General features: G+C 47.4%; 1 protein-coding gene and 1 long non-coding RNA gene across 5 annotated transcripts in view; one reads left to right on the top strand and one right to left on the bottom strand.

Annotated features, from left to right (window-relative positions):
• The window catches only part of RCSD1 (RCSD domain containing 1), a 50,949-nt gene extending 38,190 nt beyond the window's left edge, over positions 1–12,759 (bottom strand). For 2 of the 4 annotated variants that reach the window (XM_005283685.5, XM_008166331.4), the window contains exon 1: positions 12,564–12,759. In XM_005283685.5, the coding sequence (XP_005283742.2) occupies positions 12,564–12,569 (6 nt within the window). In that variant the 5' untranslated portion in view covers positions 12,570–12,759. Of the gene's footprint in view, positions 1–9,352; positions 9,696–12,563 lie in introns of those variants that run through there. The other 2 variants (XM_065574926.1, XM_065574919.1) reach the window with 2 other exon arrangements.
• LOC135976948 (uncharacterized) lies at positions 9,476–11,524 on the top strand. The gene is made up of 2 exons (XR_010594223.1): positions 9,476–9,580; positions 9,975–11,524. It is a non-coding gene; the product is annotated as an uncharacterized LOC135976948 (long non-coding RNA).
• Positions 12,760–17,316: the final 4,557 nt, after the last annotated feature.

Here is a 17,316-nt window from a genome sequence, read left to right on the forward strand (position 1 = left end):
ATATATTTGTCTCCCACTACTTTCCTATAGTCATCTGGCCTTGCCCCATCACATATTCCCCCCCCACCCCACCCCTGGCTCAATACCATAGACTTGGGCAATTTGGAACACCAGGCAATGTGCTCGTGACAGACCATCGCATTGTCGCGGTGGCATCCAGCCCTATGCTGTGTACAGAACTGGAGTGGTTGGAGGGATAAGAACCACCTGGTGACCCTTGCATTCTTTTTCTTATTCCACCGCATCAACTGGAGGGGTGCATGGTCCATCACAAGAGTAAATCTCCGTCCTAAGAGGTAATAATAGTGTCTCCATGGCCCATTTGACAGCAAGGCATTCTCTCTCAACTATTGCGTACTTCTGTTTTCTTGGGAGCAGCTTTCTGCTTGGGTAGAGGATCAGGTGTTCCTCTTCTCCCACCATTTGCGACAGAACAGTTCCCAACCCCACCTCGGAAAATAAATTCCTTGTTAAAGTCCGGGGCTATGAGTACGGGGTCATTACAGAGGGCTGTCCGAAGGTCTGTGAATGCCCCCTCTGCTGCGTCGGTCCACTTCACCATGTTTGGACCTCGGGCCTTTACCAGGTCCATTAGGGGACTTGCCCTAGTGGCAAAGTGGGGAATAAAACATCAGGAATAGCCTACCATGCCTAGGACTGCGTGGACCTGCTTCTTCTAGGTCGGCCAGGGCCAGTTTTGAATCGCCTCTAGCTTATTCGTTTCGGGCTTCACTATGCCTCTTCCTACAATATACCCTGGGTACCTAGCCTCTGCTAGCCCTATGGTGCATTTAGCAGGATAAGCGGTGAGGCCAGCCTGCCTTAAGATGTGCAGTACTGCTTCAACTTTCTCCAAGTGGGTTCCCCAGTCTGGCGTGTGGATGATGACATCATCTAGGTATGCGGCTGCATAATTAGTATCGGGGCACAGCAGCTTATCCATGAGACACTGGAATGTGGCTGGTGCCCCATGTAGCCCAAAAGGTTGGACGGTGTACTGGAATAGCCCCTCCGGGGTGGAGAACGCTGTCTTTTCTTTAGCTTCTTTGGTCAGAGGAATCTGTCAATACCCTTTTGTCAGATCCAGTGTATTCAAGAATTTGGCACTACCCAGTCGGTCAATCAGTTCGTCGATGCTTGGTATGGGGTATGCATCGAACTGGGATACTTCATTCAGTCGGCAAAAGTAATTACGGAATCTCGTGGTACTGTCAGGTTTAGGCACTAGAATGATTGGACTGGACTATTGACTGTAAGATTCTTCAATAACCCCAATTTTAACATTTTCTCTACTTCGGCCTTCATCTCTTCTCTTTTGGCTGCTGGGATTTGGTAGGGTCTCAATATTACCTTGGCTCCGGAGATTGTGCAGATATGGTGATAGGTCTCAGTTGTCTGCCCCGGTTTCATAGAGAACACATTTTGGTTGCGATTAATCATGTCAGCTGCCTTGATCTTTTGGATCGGCATCAAATAATCGGGTGATATCTTCACTTGCTCATGTAAGTTATCCTCCTGGGGAAGGGCCTCCTGGATGACTAAGCATGCCTCTCAATTGTGCCAAGGTTTTAGAAGATTGATATGGTAAATTTGCTCCGGTTTCTGGCAGCCTGGCTGCCACATCTTATAGTTCACCTCCCACATGGCTTCAATCACTGCGTAGGGTCTCTGCCACTGGGACAACAGTTTATTTTCTGCTGTGGGCACCAGCACCCGATCCCCTGGTTGGAACTGTCGAAGCTTTGCTTGGTGGTTAAATGGGTTCGTTGGGTCTCCTGTGCTCTCTCCAGGTGTTCCCGTACAATGGGCGTAACTTGGGCTATATGATGTCTCATCCGCAATACATGCTCGACTATGTTCCTTCTGGGATTTGGCTGCTCTTCCCAGGCTTCTCTGGCTATATCCAATATGCCCCAGGGGTGGCGCCCGTATAGTAGTTCGAATGGAGAGAAACCCATGGAGGCTTGTGGGACCTCCCCGATGGCGAACATGAGGTAAGGCAATAGGGTATCCCAATCTTTCCCATCCCGGCTCACCACTTTCCTGATCATGGCCTTGAGGGTCCTATTGAACCTTTCCATAAGGCCATCTGTTTATGGGTGGTATACAGAGGTCCGTAGGGCTTATATGTGGAGCAACGAACAGAGATCTTTCATTAGCTTGGACATGAAAGGTGTCCCTTGACCAGTCAATATCTCCTTGGGTAGCCCAAGCTGGGCAAACATCTGTACTAGCTCCTTAGCTATTGTCTTGGAAGCCGTGTTGCAAAGGGGAACGGCTTCTGGGTACCGGGTTGCATAATCCAGTACAACAAGCACATGTTGGTGGTCCTGAGCTGTCTTCTCTAGGGGCCCTACCAGATCCATGGCTATGCATTCAATGGTATCTCTATTATTGGAAGAGGTATCAAAGGGGCCCACAAGTGTGGGTGAGGGCTATGTAGCTGACACTCTGAACAAGAGGTGCAGTATCGCCGGACATCTTCATGTATTCCTGGCCAGATGAACCGCTGCAGGATCCGTGCCTGGGTTTTCTCTACCCCTAGGTGTCCTCCAAACAGGTGACTGTGGGCGAGGCTCAATATGGTGAGACAGTGCCCCCCATAAGGCTTTATGGAAATATGCTTATGAATGTATATATATGACCTAACTGGAATATGTTTTAGGTTACATATGTCATGTAACATGTCTATGTAAAGGTCATGATCTACTGAATGTATTCAACCTATTTGTATGCATGTATCATTTTTGTATTTGAAGTTATGAATATTGGATGGATACTGGCTTGATTTTAACTAGCCTAGTAGAGCATTTGGTCAGCTTCTTGAAAAAAGTGCAAATTAAGTGCCCAATCAAAAACCACTTAATCCAACAATGAATTTGAAGATGTCAATCCACATCTGAGCCTTCCCAGGAATGTGGCTTGGCTGGTAAAAACTGAGTCATGCATGGACATGTGGCTTCCCCATGTGACTCCAAAACTCCATCTTGGAGCTGGACTTTGCATAGGAGGGAGTCTCCACCCACAAGAGAGAGACTATTTAAACCCCTGGGAGACCCCTCCATTTTGTCTTCAGCTGGCTAGAGAGAGAGCCTCTCCACCCCCCAGGATACCTGAAAGGAACTGGAACAAAGGACAGTAACTACAAGGGGTGTAAGTGATTGCTGGACCCAGACCCGAAGGAGACCAGTCTGTAAAAGGAAGCTTACTGGGTGAGATTTTATTTGTATTCAGTTTCTTGGACATAGACTTGAGTGTTCTATTTTATTTTACTTGGTAATTCACTTTGTTCTGTCTGTTACACTTGGAACCACTAAAATCCTACTTTCTGTATTTAATAAAATCACTCTTTACTTATTAATTAATGCAGATTATGTATTAACACCTGGGGGGGGAACAGCTGTGCATATCTATCAGTGTTATAGAGGGCGAACAATTCATGAGTTTACCCTGTATAAGCTTTATACAGGGAAAAGTGGATTTATTTGGGTTTAGACCCCATTGGGAGTTGGGCATCTGAGTGTTAGAGACAAAAACACTTCTGTAAGCTGCTTTCAGTTAAGTCTGCAGCTTTGGGACAAGTAATTCAGACCCTGGGTCTTTGTTGGAGCAGACGGGCGTGTCTGGCTTAGCAAGACAGGGTGCTCGGGTCCTGAGCTGGCAGGGAAAGCAGGGACAGAAGTAGTCTTGGCACATCAGTTGGCAGTTCCCAAGAGGGTTTCTATGATTCAACCTGTCACATATGGCTTTTTGATGCTTTCGTGGCACCAGAAGTTGTTGTATCTCTTGCTCCTGCATTTGCACCACCCTGTATAGGAGATTTTTCTTCACTATAAAGTGAGGTCCTGGACCCTGGCCCTTCCCATCCACAGGTATCCTGTCTATCTTGGCCATCTCTTTCTTGGCGTTATCATATCTGGGGTCCTCTGTCTGGACCCGCCCAAAAGTCTCTCTCCTGGGACTAATATGCCTGAGCTCCCAGGGGCCGGCTTCTGCTTCTTTCAATGGCTCGCCACTGTCACGGCTGGGGCCGGCCTCCAGCTCACCTTCCGTGGTGGTAGTTTCTCTGTTGGCTGCCTGTGTCTAAATGCCTACTAGGGCAGTATTATGGCCCTGGGTCAGGATCCAGGTTTCAAAGGCCTTCCTTTCTTTTTTTGTCTTCCAGGTTTTTTGGGGGGCTGAGAACAGATCCTGAGAAATCTCCGCAAACAAACATCAGGGGTTAACATTCCCCCGGTGATGAGTCGCTGCCCTCAGGGTCCCCACCTCCCTCCAGCCTCTCCAGGGGGAGTTAATTATCAAACCCTGGACAGTCCCTCCCAATGACTACAGGATATGGGAGTTTAGGAATCACACCCACTGTCACCTCAATGGGGTTCCCCATAACCTCTATCTCCACCAGGATGGTGGGGTAATGGCTCACAGCTCCATGCATGCACGTCATTGCTACGTGTTTGGCTTGTAGCAGCTGGCTACTTTTTACCAGCTTACCCGAAATGAGGGTGATAGCCAGGGCCGGCTCCAGGGTTTTGGCTGCCCCAAGCAGCCAAACAAAAAAAAAAAGCCGCGATCGCGATCTGCGGTGGCAATTCAGTGGGAGGTCCTTCGCTCCAAGCAGGAGTGCGGGACCGTCCGCCGAATTGCTGCCGAACAGCTGGACGTGCCACCCCTCTCCGAAGTGGCCACCCCAAGCACCTGCTTGGTAAGCTGATGCCTGGAGCCGGCCCTGGTGATAGCACTCCCCGAGTCCACAAGCGCTGTAGTCTCTGCTCCGTTTATCCTCACCAGCCTGGTGTAGTTATGCGGGGCTAATGCAACCCCCGTGAGGTGGATAAGGGAGCACGGTACCTCCCAGTCCCTCAAGTTACATTGCATAGGCTCCTTGGTGCTGGGGCACTGTGCTGCTATGTGTCCCCACTCTCCACATGCAGAACATCTATAACTGCTTCTAGTCATTCCCCCATCACATGGGTTGGGGGTTTAGTTCCAGGGTTCCCCCGACTCAGGCCAATCCCGACCTTCTGGAGTCCCCGCTGGTTTTCGGCTCCCCCCTTCTTTCACCTAGGACTCCCCGGGGATTTCGCTGCCCAACCTTCCAGGGTTGGGGTTGGGTGCTTGCTTCGAAAGGGGCCTTCCTTGGGTAGTCAGGTCAATTTCCTGGCTGTTATCCGTCTTCCTACCAGCGTGATCATCTTGTTGTAGGTGGACGGATCGTTCTGGCCTACCAATTTGCGGAGATCTGGTGGCAGTCCCTGCAGGTAATGGTCCATGACCCGGGTCTCCAAAATCTCCTCCAGGCTGCACACCTTGGGTTGTAACCACTTCCACATGAGGTGTAGGAGGTCGAATAGCTGGGACCTCAGAGGTTTGTTCTCCTGGTATTTCCACTAATGGAATGTTTGGGCCCATACCACTGCCGTTACCGCTGATCGTGCCTTCAGATGGGGATAATCAATGGTGTCCATGGTAAGCAGGTCAAAGTAGGCATTCTGGGCCTCGCCGCACAAAAAAGGGGTGATAATGCTGGCCCATTGCTCCTGGGGCCATGCCTCACTCTGAGCAGTTCTTTTGAATGATAGGAGATATGCCTCTATGTCACCTTCTGACGTCATCTTTGGCAGACAACCAGTGGCCCTCAAGTTTCGCGTCCCATTGGACCCCCGGTCCTGGGCGGTGAGGATTTTCAACTGGTCCACTACCTCTCGCAAGAGGGCACAATCTTGGGTCACCTGGCCCATTAATAATTGATTGGTTTCCTGTTGTAGCTACATAGACTCCTGTTGTGCCATTGCCTGAACTTGGGAGGCCTCCTGCTGGGCCACCATGGCTTGCACCAGAGCTCTCACCATCTCCTCCATTATGGTACAAAACAAAACCCCAAAACCCCAGTGCACTTTTTTTAACCTTTCTTTTCTGCCACGCTGTCAACAATCATTCTACTCCTGACACCAGTTGTGTATCACACTGACCAATGGGTTACATACACACAGTGTGAGGTATGGACAGACTTGTTTCTGAAGGGCACTAATGCCATACTTAAAAAAAAACCCGTCTGCAGCTATACCAGTTTGTGCTGTGATCTTGTCAGATTGCACAAGTGAGGTTAGATCTGGCTGGGTCTATGCTTGAAACTGAGACCTCCAGATTACACCTAGGTGCTGAAACGAGTGACAATGGTGATTCAAAATGTGGTATCCTTTTAATTGAGTCAGTGCAGAACCAATGCACCAGTATGGGGTTGGGGCATGGTGCTATTGGAGGTATTGACTCAGATGAAATGTAGAACTGTAGTACTTTGTGGCATGCAAGATCTCATAACATTTTACTAGGAGCAGGACAGTGATCTCAGGTATCCTAGCCAAATTTCAACATTTGTAATTATATTCTGCCTACTAAAATTCCATCTGCAGTTTCAGTTGGAGATGGTATTGTTTTTTCACTTTACGTTCTAAACTATTTAATGTGGCTATGTAGTATTGAATAGCTTCTACATTACAGCAGTTGAGAGTCTTAGCCATTTTACAGTGTGGGGACAGTGTGTGATCATCCACTGTGTTTAAAAAGCACTTTGCCCATCTAGATCACCTTTCATCCAAGGAAATCAAAGTACTAATATTAAACAAATTATGTTGCAAAGGCAACTATGGTATTATCCCAAACAGCCCACATGTGGTGGCCAGCATAGCCACTGAGTTACCTTTTTCAACACCTGTTAGTCAATGACAAGGACAACCAGAGAGTTGCTTGTAACAAGACATGCTCTGATCAAGAACCATAACGTTGTTACTTAAACAGCATTTTTGTTGCTACTTAGAACAATAGTTCTAGAACTGGAGACTACTGTCCGAAGGACAAGAACAACCATGGAATTACCTTGTACAACATCAGTGCACTTCCTTCCAATTGTAAAGACTGCTGTGAGGCTAAAGCTGGAGAAACCTCTTCCTTTGCTCATAGAGGACACCATAGTTATTTTATAGTATATTTACCAAGGGCCAAATTCTGCTCCGTTACACCCATTCAATCCTTTCAGTGAGGCTATATGCATGTAAGTGAAAAGAATTTGGTCCAGTTCTATTTAGTTGACAATATCAGGGAAGATAACCCTGTTGCAATTCCTGCTGGCAGCATCATTGCATCACTATGTTGCCCGTGCTGGCAATAAGATTTTACAAAGATATAGGCTGGAATTGTTAACGTAAAAGCATTCCTTGGATGAGGCTCCTAGCTGGTGGATCAGTTGGGCCCTGCACTGATTGACTTTGGAAAACCTTGGACTAACAGCCGAGAGATGAGACTAAATAATGACTCGGTAACATATCCCAAGTGACTAAGTAAAAATAACCCTTCTTAAACAATATATGTGCTCCCTGTGGACCAAATTCCACCCTAGCTTAAGCAGGCAGTGTTCACATTGCAGTAAATGGAAGATCTCCCATCATCTCAGTGCTGAATGTGGTTGTCCTCAAGTCCCATCTGCTGACTTGACAGACCAGAACAAGCTTTCACTCTGCAGAGCTAAGGCAGCTGCGAGAGAGTGAGCTGGCCCTGTCATTAGAATAGACTCTTATGTTCTGCACACACAGTCTTTATTATTGCTGGAGATCCCAGACTGAGTTTGCAGGGCTGGTAGTTCAAACATCCTCCCCCCACTGCCTCACTCACTCAACTGTCATTGGAATTGTGAAGCAAGAACACAGGATCTCTCTCTCACACACTCACACACACGCGTGCGCCTTCCCCCAACTATCATTGGAATTGTGACTTGCACACACAGGATCATCCAGGGGAAAACAATTTTGCACTATTTGACAAAATTACAGACTGATGCCCTAGTTAGCACTGATCCCATCACTTCCATGAGGAAAGGTCACAGGATTTCCTAGACCCACATGAACAGTATGTATAAAGCAAGCTGACTTTTCCCCTTCTCCACTCTCCAGACACACAGGTGCCTGGAATGTGGTGGAGCTGATGTACTCACTCACTGAAGGAAGTGTATTATGCTGCTCAACCGCAACAGGCTCAGGAGGCTGATAGGGTTATACTGGGGCTGGTTGGAAAACAAGAATTCTGTTTTGTGAAAAATAAACCCCCTGCGGTTTCAAAAATTGCTTTAGTTTTTCATCAGAATTAAAATGAGACTTTTAGGGTATGTCTACACTTTGAGATGAGGTTGTAATTCCCAATTCAAGGAGACATACCTGTGCTAGCTCTAATCGAGCTAGTGCACTAAAAATAAAATGTAGCCAGCAGAGAGTGAGTGCCAGGAGGGACTAGCCACCCTGGGTACATGCTTCATGTCTCGGACGAGAGTGTACTCAGGGTGCCAAGCCCCTCTTGCTGGTCATGCAGTGGCTACACTCTATTTTTAGCATGCTAGCGCAATCAGAGCTAGCATGGGTATATCTTCCTAAGCTGGGAATTACATCCCCACTTTGCAGTGTAAACATGCCCTAAGAGAGTACCACTAGCCAGAATAACCAATAGCCTAGTGGTTAGAGTGATCATCTGAGATGCAGGAAAGCCACATTCAGGTCCTTGCTCTGCCTGATGCTGAATAATTATTAGTAGGGACAGAATAACTGCTTCTGCAGCGGTGTTGGCGCTTGGGGAGAGGGCTTTAGCCCCCTGGATTTTTAGTGTGATATAATAATGGTAGACTAGAGCTCAGCGCTATGCTCTGCCACAGTCTGTCTGAATGTGCTGTTAAATAGGAAGGTAAGTCTGTCTGTATTCCCTTCAGAGGGAGCAGTTGTGTTGGACTCTGATGATGAGTCTGACAGCTCATGTGGGAGGAAAGGGGAAGAGAGGGCTGAGAGAATCTTCCTTCCGCTCCTCTGCTTCTCCCCACTATTTCACCTATTGGGACCAGGGTACAGGCCACCATGGGTTCTTGTGGCAGTGGCAGAAGTAAGGAGTTGATGTCATTCTCACATTCAATGCCCTGCCTGTATCAGGTGAGGACCCATTGCCCAGCAGCTCCTGTACATGCCTCCTGTGGAGGATGCCCCAAAGCAGAGAGAACACAGGCTGTGGGACAGGGAACCCATTCAGTACATAGCCACAGAAATGAAGTGGCCAAATGAGCTACCAGAGGAGCAGAGAACTGCTCTCCTTCTCTGGCAAAATGAGAACCCATCAGGAGTCAGCTTCCTGGAGGGAGATAGGAATACAGACACCAAGAGGAGGAGAAATGAAGCCTGCTGAGGGATACAGAGAAGGGAGAGGTAAATGTCCCCAAAATAAAGTTGTCAGCTGCATCCCTACTGTTCAGAGAAAATAAGAACCACCTTTCACCTTAGTCCAGAAAACAAACTGAAGCTCAGAGACTTGGATTGCTTCCACCTACCTTATTTGTAACTTTCATGTTCCTCTGTGCTACCAGTCTCCAGCATAAGGGTGGCAGGGAAAATGCCATAACAATAACCTACTTAACCAGCAGCAGGAGGTAGTTCCACATGAGGCCTAATCTCACAAGTTTTCCAGCTGAGTTTCATAAAGCTCAGAGGCTCTTACAGTTCCAAAATGCATTTGAACTCGAGGCTGCTTATTCAGACCAAACTCCAAACCTTCAAAGGTAATTACAAACTAACAGGGCTGCATGTTTCCCCTACTCCCAATTCTGTGGGTCCTGGGGAGAAAATATAGTGAATGTTCTCCTGTGGGAAGTTTGGCTTTCAGTATTGCTAACCCCAAGTGTTTTACATTTTAGTTCTTTTTATTTGCAGTCTGCAGGTGGAGCCTTTTAGGATTCACATTTTCAGGCTTTGGTCTGCAGCCAGGAAGGCTAGAAGCTTACTTTTTAAAAATGAAAGATGAGATTTTTAGGTTAAACCTGACTCCAGGAGTGGGGGCATTAAGAAAAACAAAATATCATGAAACTCACAGTAAAACCATAGGAATTGGCAACCTTGGACTTTGCTGTATTTTCCCTTACTTGGGATGCTAACCCATCTTTGTTTGTAAAGCAGCCGACCTAACTAAATGCTCAGTATGTTCCTGATGGCAGACTGGATAAGATTCTAGCTACAAAACACAAAGAAAAACAGCAGCAATAAAACCGCACAAGGCAAGTAAGCCCTGGCTATTTTTCTTCTAAAGGTTCTAGAGATCTGATAGAAATGGCAATCATCTGGAGGTAGCCCATCTCATTCTGTAGTGCTGGTAATCATCATCCGTCCCATTAGTGTGAAGAGCTTGCCAATTATACCAGCTACAGAGCACATAACTGCTCTGCACTCTACAACTGAAGCAAACTGCCTGGCAAAGGCGAAAAATGACAGAACTTCTTGTTCCTGTGTACCGATGCATTAAGCATAGATCCTGCAGACAAAAGTCTGTATCTACCACTATATTCTGGCCCAGCTGTCTGCAAAATGCTCTAATGAGGGAGAAGCAGACTGAGAAGGGACCTGGAAATTCCTGAGTCTTTGATCCTACCTCTGCCACTGGCTTCATATGTGGCCTAAACCTCTGTATAATATTAACTTCCCTTACAGTGGTTTGAGAGACTAAATTCATTATTTGTAAAATGTTTTTGAAGATGAAATGTGCTGTTAAATGTTAAATATAATAACTAAAAGGAGATGTGATGGTCTACAAATGGTTGAAGCAAGTAAAAATGTAGTCAGGACAATAATTTATGGTGGTAAAAAGGAGATAGCGAGGAGTAATGGGAAAAATCAAGAGAAGGAAAATCTTAGATTAAATCTGAGGAAGAACTTCCTGATAATGAGATCTAGTAGGCCCTGTGTGTCTCCCAGAGGAAGTGGAAGCCACATGTCTTGTGACCTTTAAAACACAACTGCATGAAACACTAGAAAATACATTGTCCCTTGCTGGTGGAGAATGGATTAGATGCGACCTAATGTCTGCTCCCGCTCTAAGTATTAGTCTGCCTATAAGCATGTGATTTCCTGCATAGTAAGTACTTTTTATATTAGATCTTCTACTAGCCCCTGAATTTCATGAGTGTCTGGCTTTATATAGTTTCAGAGTTTCCTAGCAGGCTGAGAATCACCCCTGGATAACCTTTAGTCTGTTTCATTGGCTTATGAGACAAACAACAAAGCCCCTTCTCAGACAGAAGACATCACAGGATGCTGTACAATGAAAGACGATAAAACTAACTGTAACTTAAGGACAGTTAATGACCTAGGCTTGGCTCTATCAAATCCACAACCCCATAGGAATCCACTTAATTTGTGACTCCTGCAACATGGCTCATCTTGAGTTGGTGTGATCACTGCTTGATTCTGCTCCACACATAAAACCCAGGTGACCAAAAGTCTGACTGCCTTTTGAGGACTTTCTACTGAAGGTGCCTGATCTTTAACCCGTGCCCTTAGGGCATCCCAGCACGCAGAGGGGCTGGTTTAGCAACTGGGAGTTATCAGAACTCCCAAGGTGAGCTGCACAGTGGAAATATTCAGAGAAAAATGATGGCGGTGCCCAAGGAACACTGCTCCCTATTTTTGCTGTGTGTCTCCTGTGCTCAGAGCCACTTCACCATTAGGACAGGGGCCTAAACCAAAACTTATTTCCCCAGAAAGAATACAATAAGGTACTTAGCAAGATCTGTAATTGCAGAGGAATGAATGAGAAAATCTTTTGTCATTTGAAGTTTTGACAGTTGTAACAATCTCTCTATATTCTATGCCCTAATTAATAACAATAAATAATACTTTGCTCTTCTATGGCAACTTTCATCTAAGGCTCTCCAAGTGCTTTAAAAACGCTAGTGAATTCAGCCTCATACCATCCCTGGGAGCTAGGGAGCACTATCACCCCCATTTTGCATTAATGGAAACTCAGGCACAGAGGGGTGAAGCACTGTGCCCAAGGTCATGCTGCAAGTCAGTGGCAGAGTTTGGAATAAAACTCTGGAATCCTGACCCATATCTCTGTATTCCCACCATCAGACCATGCTCCCTGCATTCCCTGGGGACAAGATCGGGGGTGCAATGAAAAGTACAAGAAATTCTTAATTATATGGTATGACTTTTTTTTGCATAAACAAGGTTTCTTATATCCGCAGCTTCCTGAGTCAAAAATCTCTGATTTTGACAATGAAAGTGAGATTGCAAGATCCACAAGGGACAGAAGGAACATTGGGGTCTAAAATAAAGGACATTCCTGCAAAGGGGCAGCTGAGATGTATGGCTACAAATACCCCCATGAAGCCTGAAGTTTCAGCTCTATCAGCTAGTTCCTCCTCCTGTGCCCAATTTTATAACTGAGTGTTTGAATCATGCCTCAAAATGATGCAGGCCCTTGAAGGTTACTGCCTTCTCCAACTCAGGGGAAGAGGCTCAAAAATGAATGATACTCCACACTCCTCCCCTATATTCACATGCTCTCTTTTTCTCTCCCTCCCCCCAACTTTAGAATAACTCTGTGCAAGAAGTTCGAAGGGGTCATTTACCATTTAATACAGCAAATTGAAATTATTACCTGCTCCTAGTGGGAAAGTGCCATGTAAAGGTGGAGCTAATTCAATCTGAACTGCTGGGGCAAGTAAGTCAGCAAAGTAACGCGCGGCTACGGAAATAAATTTTTACCTCCATATCCTGCAAGTGAGGGGTGTCCTCAGGACAGTCGTTCTTCCCCACCCTTTCCCCACTTAGCTGTGGAAAGTTTCTGCCCAGCCAGAGTGAGAACACACTGCTGAGCAGCGTATAATATAATATCCAAGCCCCAGCTCAGCTTGAGAACTGACAGAGCCCAGTGAGCAGCCCTGCACTAGAGAACAAGGAAGGAGGGAGGGTGGTTGAGAGGAAGGGAGGGTGGGGAGTGGTGGGGGAGGCAAAGCAATCAGGGTTTAAATTTAGACACAAATCTAAACAGATACTGTCCTTCCCAGAGTGCAGGGCTCAAGAGAAACCTAGCAGCAAACTCTGTGCTCTGCCCAAACATGGGGGCACTAAGTGTGTATTTCCTCTGTATCTCTCCCTTTCTTTCTCTTCTGTCCATACTCCCACCATCATTTTCTTTTTTTTGTTTTCTTTCTTCTTCTCCCTACATCTGCATTCTTTCCCTCCTCTGTTTGTCATTATTCTCCCTCTCCGGGTCTGCAATCTTTTCCTTTTGCTGCAGCCGTTCCTTCTGTCTTTTTCTTCTCCTCTTTCAACTTCTGACCTTTTTAATCTGTAGCGGGTGAAAAGATTTTAACTGACACCTGGGATGGGCATGGGGAACATAAGAGGAGCAGATATCATATCATTATTATATTTGTAGGGATGAAGGCTTCACAGCGGTAGGTGCTGTGCAAACACAGAATAAAAAGATGGTCCTAACTGGAGATGTAAATTGCTAAGTCTGAAACAGGATTGACTTTTTCCACTTCCAGTCTTTTTTTTTTTTTTTTTTTTCACCATTTAGCCAGATGTGCTAATTCAGGATGCTACTTCTCTTAGTAAAGACTTGAGCACTGACAAATAAAGCTACAGTTGTGGTGGTAAAGCTGTTTTTTTTTCTTTTTTGGTAGATGCACAGGATTTAGGGTATGTCTACACTGGCAGAGTTACAGCGCTGGCAGTTACAGTGCCATTCAGAGAGCGCTGAAGGGAAACCGCTGTTGTGTGTTCACACTGGCAGCTGCCCACACAATAGCGTGTTCGCACTTGCAGCGGTATTCAGAGCGGTGCACTCTGGGCAGCTATCCCACAGAGCATCTCTTCCTCTTTTGCTGCTAAGTGTTGTGGAAAGGCGGAGGGGGTCGTGGGGCATCCTGGGCCCCTTGATGCATTGCTTTGCATCCCAGCAATCCCTGTGCTTCCGTCTGCATTTGGCGCCATCTTTCAACGGTTTGTGTATGGCGCGCTCTGCCTCTTCAGTCTGCAGGAGTGGATCCCGAACTGTTGACCAGTATGCTGCTCGCTCTGACTAACACGTCACGAGTGGCAGTGGAGTTATTCCTTAAACTACAAAGGTAAGAGGAGAGTGACATTGATCTCGCCACGCGTACTAGCTATGACACGAGATTGCTTGTGGCATTCATGGAAGTGCTGACCACAGTGGAACGCTGCTTTTGGGCTCGGGAAACATGCACTGAGTGGTGGGATCACATCGTCATGCACGTCTGGGATGACGAGCAGTGGCTGCAGAACTTTTGGATGAGGAAAGCCACATTCATGGGACTGTGGGATGAGCTTGCCCCAGCCGTGCGGCACAAGGACACGAGAATGAGAACTGCCCTGCCGCTGGAGAAGCGCGTGGTGATTGCATTGAGGAAACTGGCTACTCCAGACTGCTACCGATCGGTCGCTAACCAGTTCAGAGTGGGAAAGTCGACCGTTGGACTCGTGTTGACGGAGGTGTGCAGGGCCTTTAATTGCATCCTACTCCGAAAGACCCTGACTCTAGGCAACTTGCGTGACATTGTGGATGGCTTTTCACAAATGGGCTTCCCTAGCTGTGGAGGAGCGATAGATGGCACGCATATTCCAATTCTGGCACCAGACCACCTAGCCACGGAATACATTAATCGGAAGGGGTATTTCTTAATGGTTCTCTAGGCCTTGTGGATTACCGTGAGCATTTCACAGACATTAATGCAGGCTGGTCCAGAAAGGTGCATGATGCATGCATCTTTTGGAACACTGGCCTGTTCAAGAAGCTGCAAATAGGGACTTTCTTCCCGGACCAGAAGATCACCATAGGGGAAGTCGAAATGCCCATTGTGATCCTGGGAGACCCCACCTACCCCTTAATGCCGTGCTTATGAAGCCATACACGGGGCAACTTGACAGCAGCAAGGAACAGTTCAACAACAGGCTGAGCAAGTGCAGAATGAGTGTTGAGTGTGCTTTTGGCCGTTTAAAGGCTGCTGGCGCTGCCTATATGGGAAGTTGGACCTGGCCGATGACAGTATTCCTATTTTTATAGCTGCGTGCTGTAAGCTCCATAATATTTGTGAAGGGAAGGGTGAAAGCTTCACTCAGGGCTGGACCACTGAGACTCAGTGCCTGGAGGCTGAATTTGAACAGCCAGAGACCAGGGCTATTAGAGGGGTTCAGCACAGAGCCATAAGGATCAGGGATGCCTTGAGGCAGCAATTTGAAGCCGAAAGCCACTAATATTTGTTGCTATGCTTGGGAGTGCAGTGCTTGTAATGCTAGGAGGTGATTGTGATTGGTGCAGACGATGCAATATGAAGGTTTAAGATAACTGTCTTTGTAGGGCTCTGTTTGCTTTCAATTTATAGAATAAAGATTTCTTTCAAACCAACACAATTCTTTTATTAAAAAACAGCCACCGGAGGAGAATATCAAACAAAAAAACACATCAGCACTAAGAGGGATGAGGGAAGGGAAGGTCCCAGGAGGAGGTGAGGTCCTGGAATGGCTAAAGATTTGTGTATGTCCAGGGATCATATCCAACCTTCTCTTTTGGAGTACAGTGCAGCGGGTACTGTACTTCAACAGGGCCAAACTGTAGAGGGATGGGTGTTGAGTGCTGTGGGTACTGAGAGTCTACAGGGCTGGACTGTGAGGAGGGAGGAGTGGAATGCTGCGAGTACAGACTGGAGCCAGGAGGTTGATAAGAGTGTGTTGGCAGTGTCTGAGGGGTGCATGGGAAAGAGTTTTGTGACAGCGGCTGCAGGGGAGGGCGAGCGCAGAGCTGCTTGGTTTGCAGTGCTAGTATCGCCTGGCGCGTGTCCACTTGGTGCTCCATAAAGTTTAAGAGCCGCTCTGTGGCTTCATTTCTGACATGCTGCATTCTCCTTTCAGTCCTTCTTCTCGCCGTCCCGCCACTCCTTCAATTCCTGTTTTTCGGAGTGCATCATAACATCACGCAGAAAGCTCTCCTTAATTCTTCGTGGCCGCTTTCTAATTCTGCGCAGCCGTTCAGCTGGCAATAACGAAGAGGGAGACTGGGCTCCCAAAGTCATCTTTGTGACGCCAAAATGCAACATTTTACAGAAGCAGTATTGTTTGCAACACACAGAACACTGATTCAGTGATTTAAAACACAGCCAGTATTCACATACCTGTCACTAACTGGCTGACCCCAGGCAAGCACACATGAGCCACAAGACCTCCAAAATGGTGAGTAGCTGCAGCAGCAAGGTAAATCAGTGTTCCCAGGCCCTACTGTACACTGGACATGTGGCTCTTAGGGAGAGCCAGCTCTTTGGGGGGGGGGGGTCTGATAATCATTCCTGTCCCTGCATTTTCCACAGTCTGTGTTCATTATGAAAGATATCTCGCTGCTGAGGGTGAGCAGGGACTCAAGGGAGGGTCTTCTCGAAGACTGCAGCTACTGCCCTGGCCCTTATGCAGCTCCAATGTGTGCAGCAATGGTCCTCCCCTTAGTCCCCTGTGATGGTACAGTGGTGCAGAAAAGTTACCATTAATCGGGCAAGAAACAAAGCAGTTCTGCGGCAGCGGATTACCCAGTATTTCCATGAGAGTTTCGTGGAGATCTCTGAGGCAGATTCCCGTGAAGTGAGGGAGTCAATCAACAGCCTGTTCTGACGCTCAGACTAGGCATGTGGTGGTACGTGCATCATACAGACACAACCCTGCTTTCTGCACCCCTCCTGCCCCCAACAGCTTGCTTCAGCGATTCCCAAAATCAAATCCACTTACCAGGAGTCTCCTCTCCTGTTTGCGCTTCGCTAAGATCCGATAGCTGTGACTGGCTAGCCTCCTCTGGGGTAGAAAAGAGCTCCTAGCTGCATGCATCTCTGACCTCCGAGTCATCCTCTGTCTCCCCCTTCCTGTCCAAGATTTCCTCCTCCTGGCTTGGTCCACTCTCGACTGGCACGTGAGCCACCGAAGTATCCACAGTGGCCTTTGCAGTGGAGGTGGGGTCGCCTCTGAGTATCACGTCCAGCTCTTTGTAGAATCGGCAGCTCATGGGCGGTTTGTCTCCTGGGCCTTGTGATAGGTGTTCCGCAGCTCCTTCACTTTGACCCTGCACTGCAATGTGTCCCGGTCATGGCCCCTTTTCTGTCATGTATCGTGAAATCTATCCATAGGTATCATAATTCCTACGGCTGGAGCGCAGCTAGGACTGGATAGCCTCCTCTCCCCAAATGCCAATGAGGTCAAGGAGCTCGGCATTGCTCCAAGCGGGGGATTGCCTGGTGAGTGGAGCAGGCATGGCCACCTGGAAAGATGCGCTGAGACCACTGCACGCGTCACCAAGCAAACAGGAAGGAATGTACGGGGTGGGGATGACGGTTGGTCACCTGAGGGCAGGGCAGTAGAGTTTAAACCGATGACCAGAGAGGCAAGAACAGGTATTGTGGGACACTTCCCGGAGGCCAATCGTAGTGCTGTAATTGACCAGGGTGTCTACACTGGC

This window comes from Chrysemys picta, chromosome 1, assembly GCF_011386835.1.
Source record: "Chrysemys picta bellii isolate R12L10 chromosome 1, ASM1138683v2, whole genome shotgun sequence".
Lineage (NCBI taxonomy): Eukaryota > Metazoa > Chordata > Testudines > Emydidae > Chrysemys > Chrysemys picta.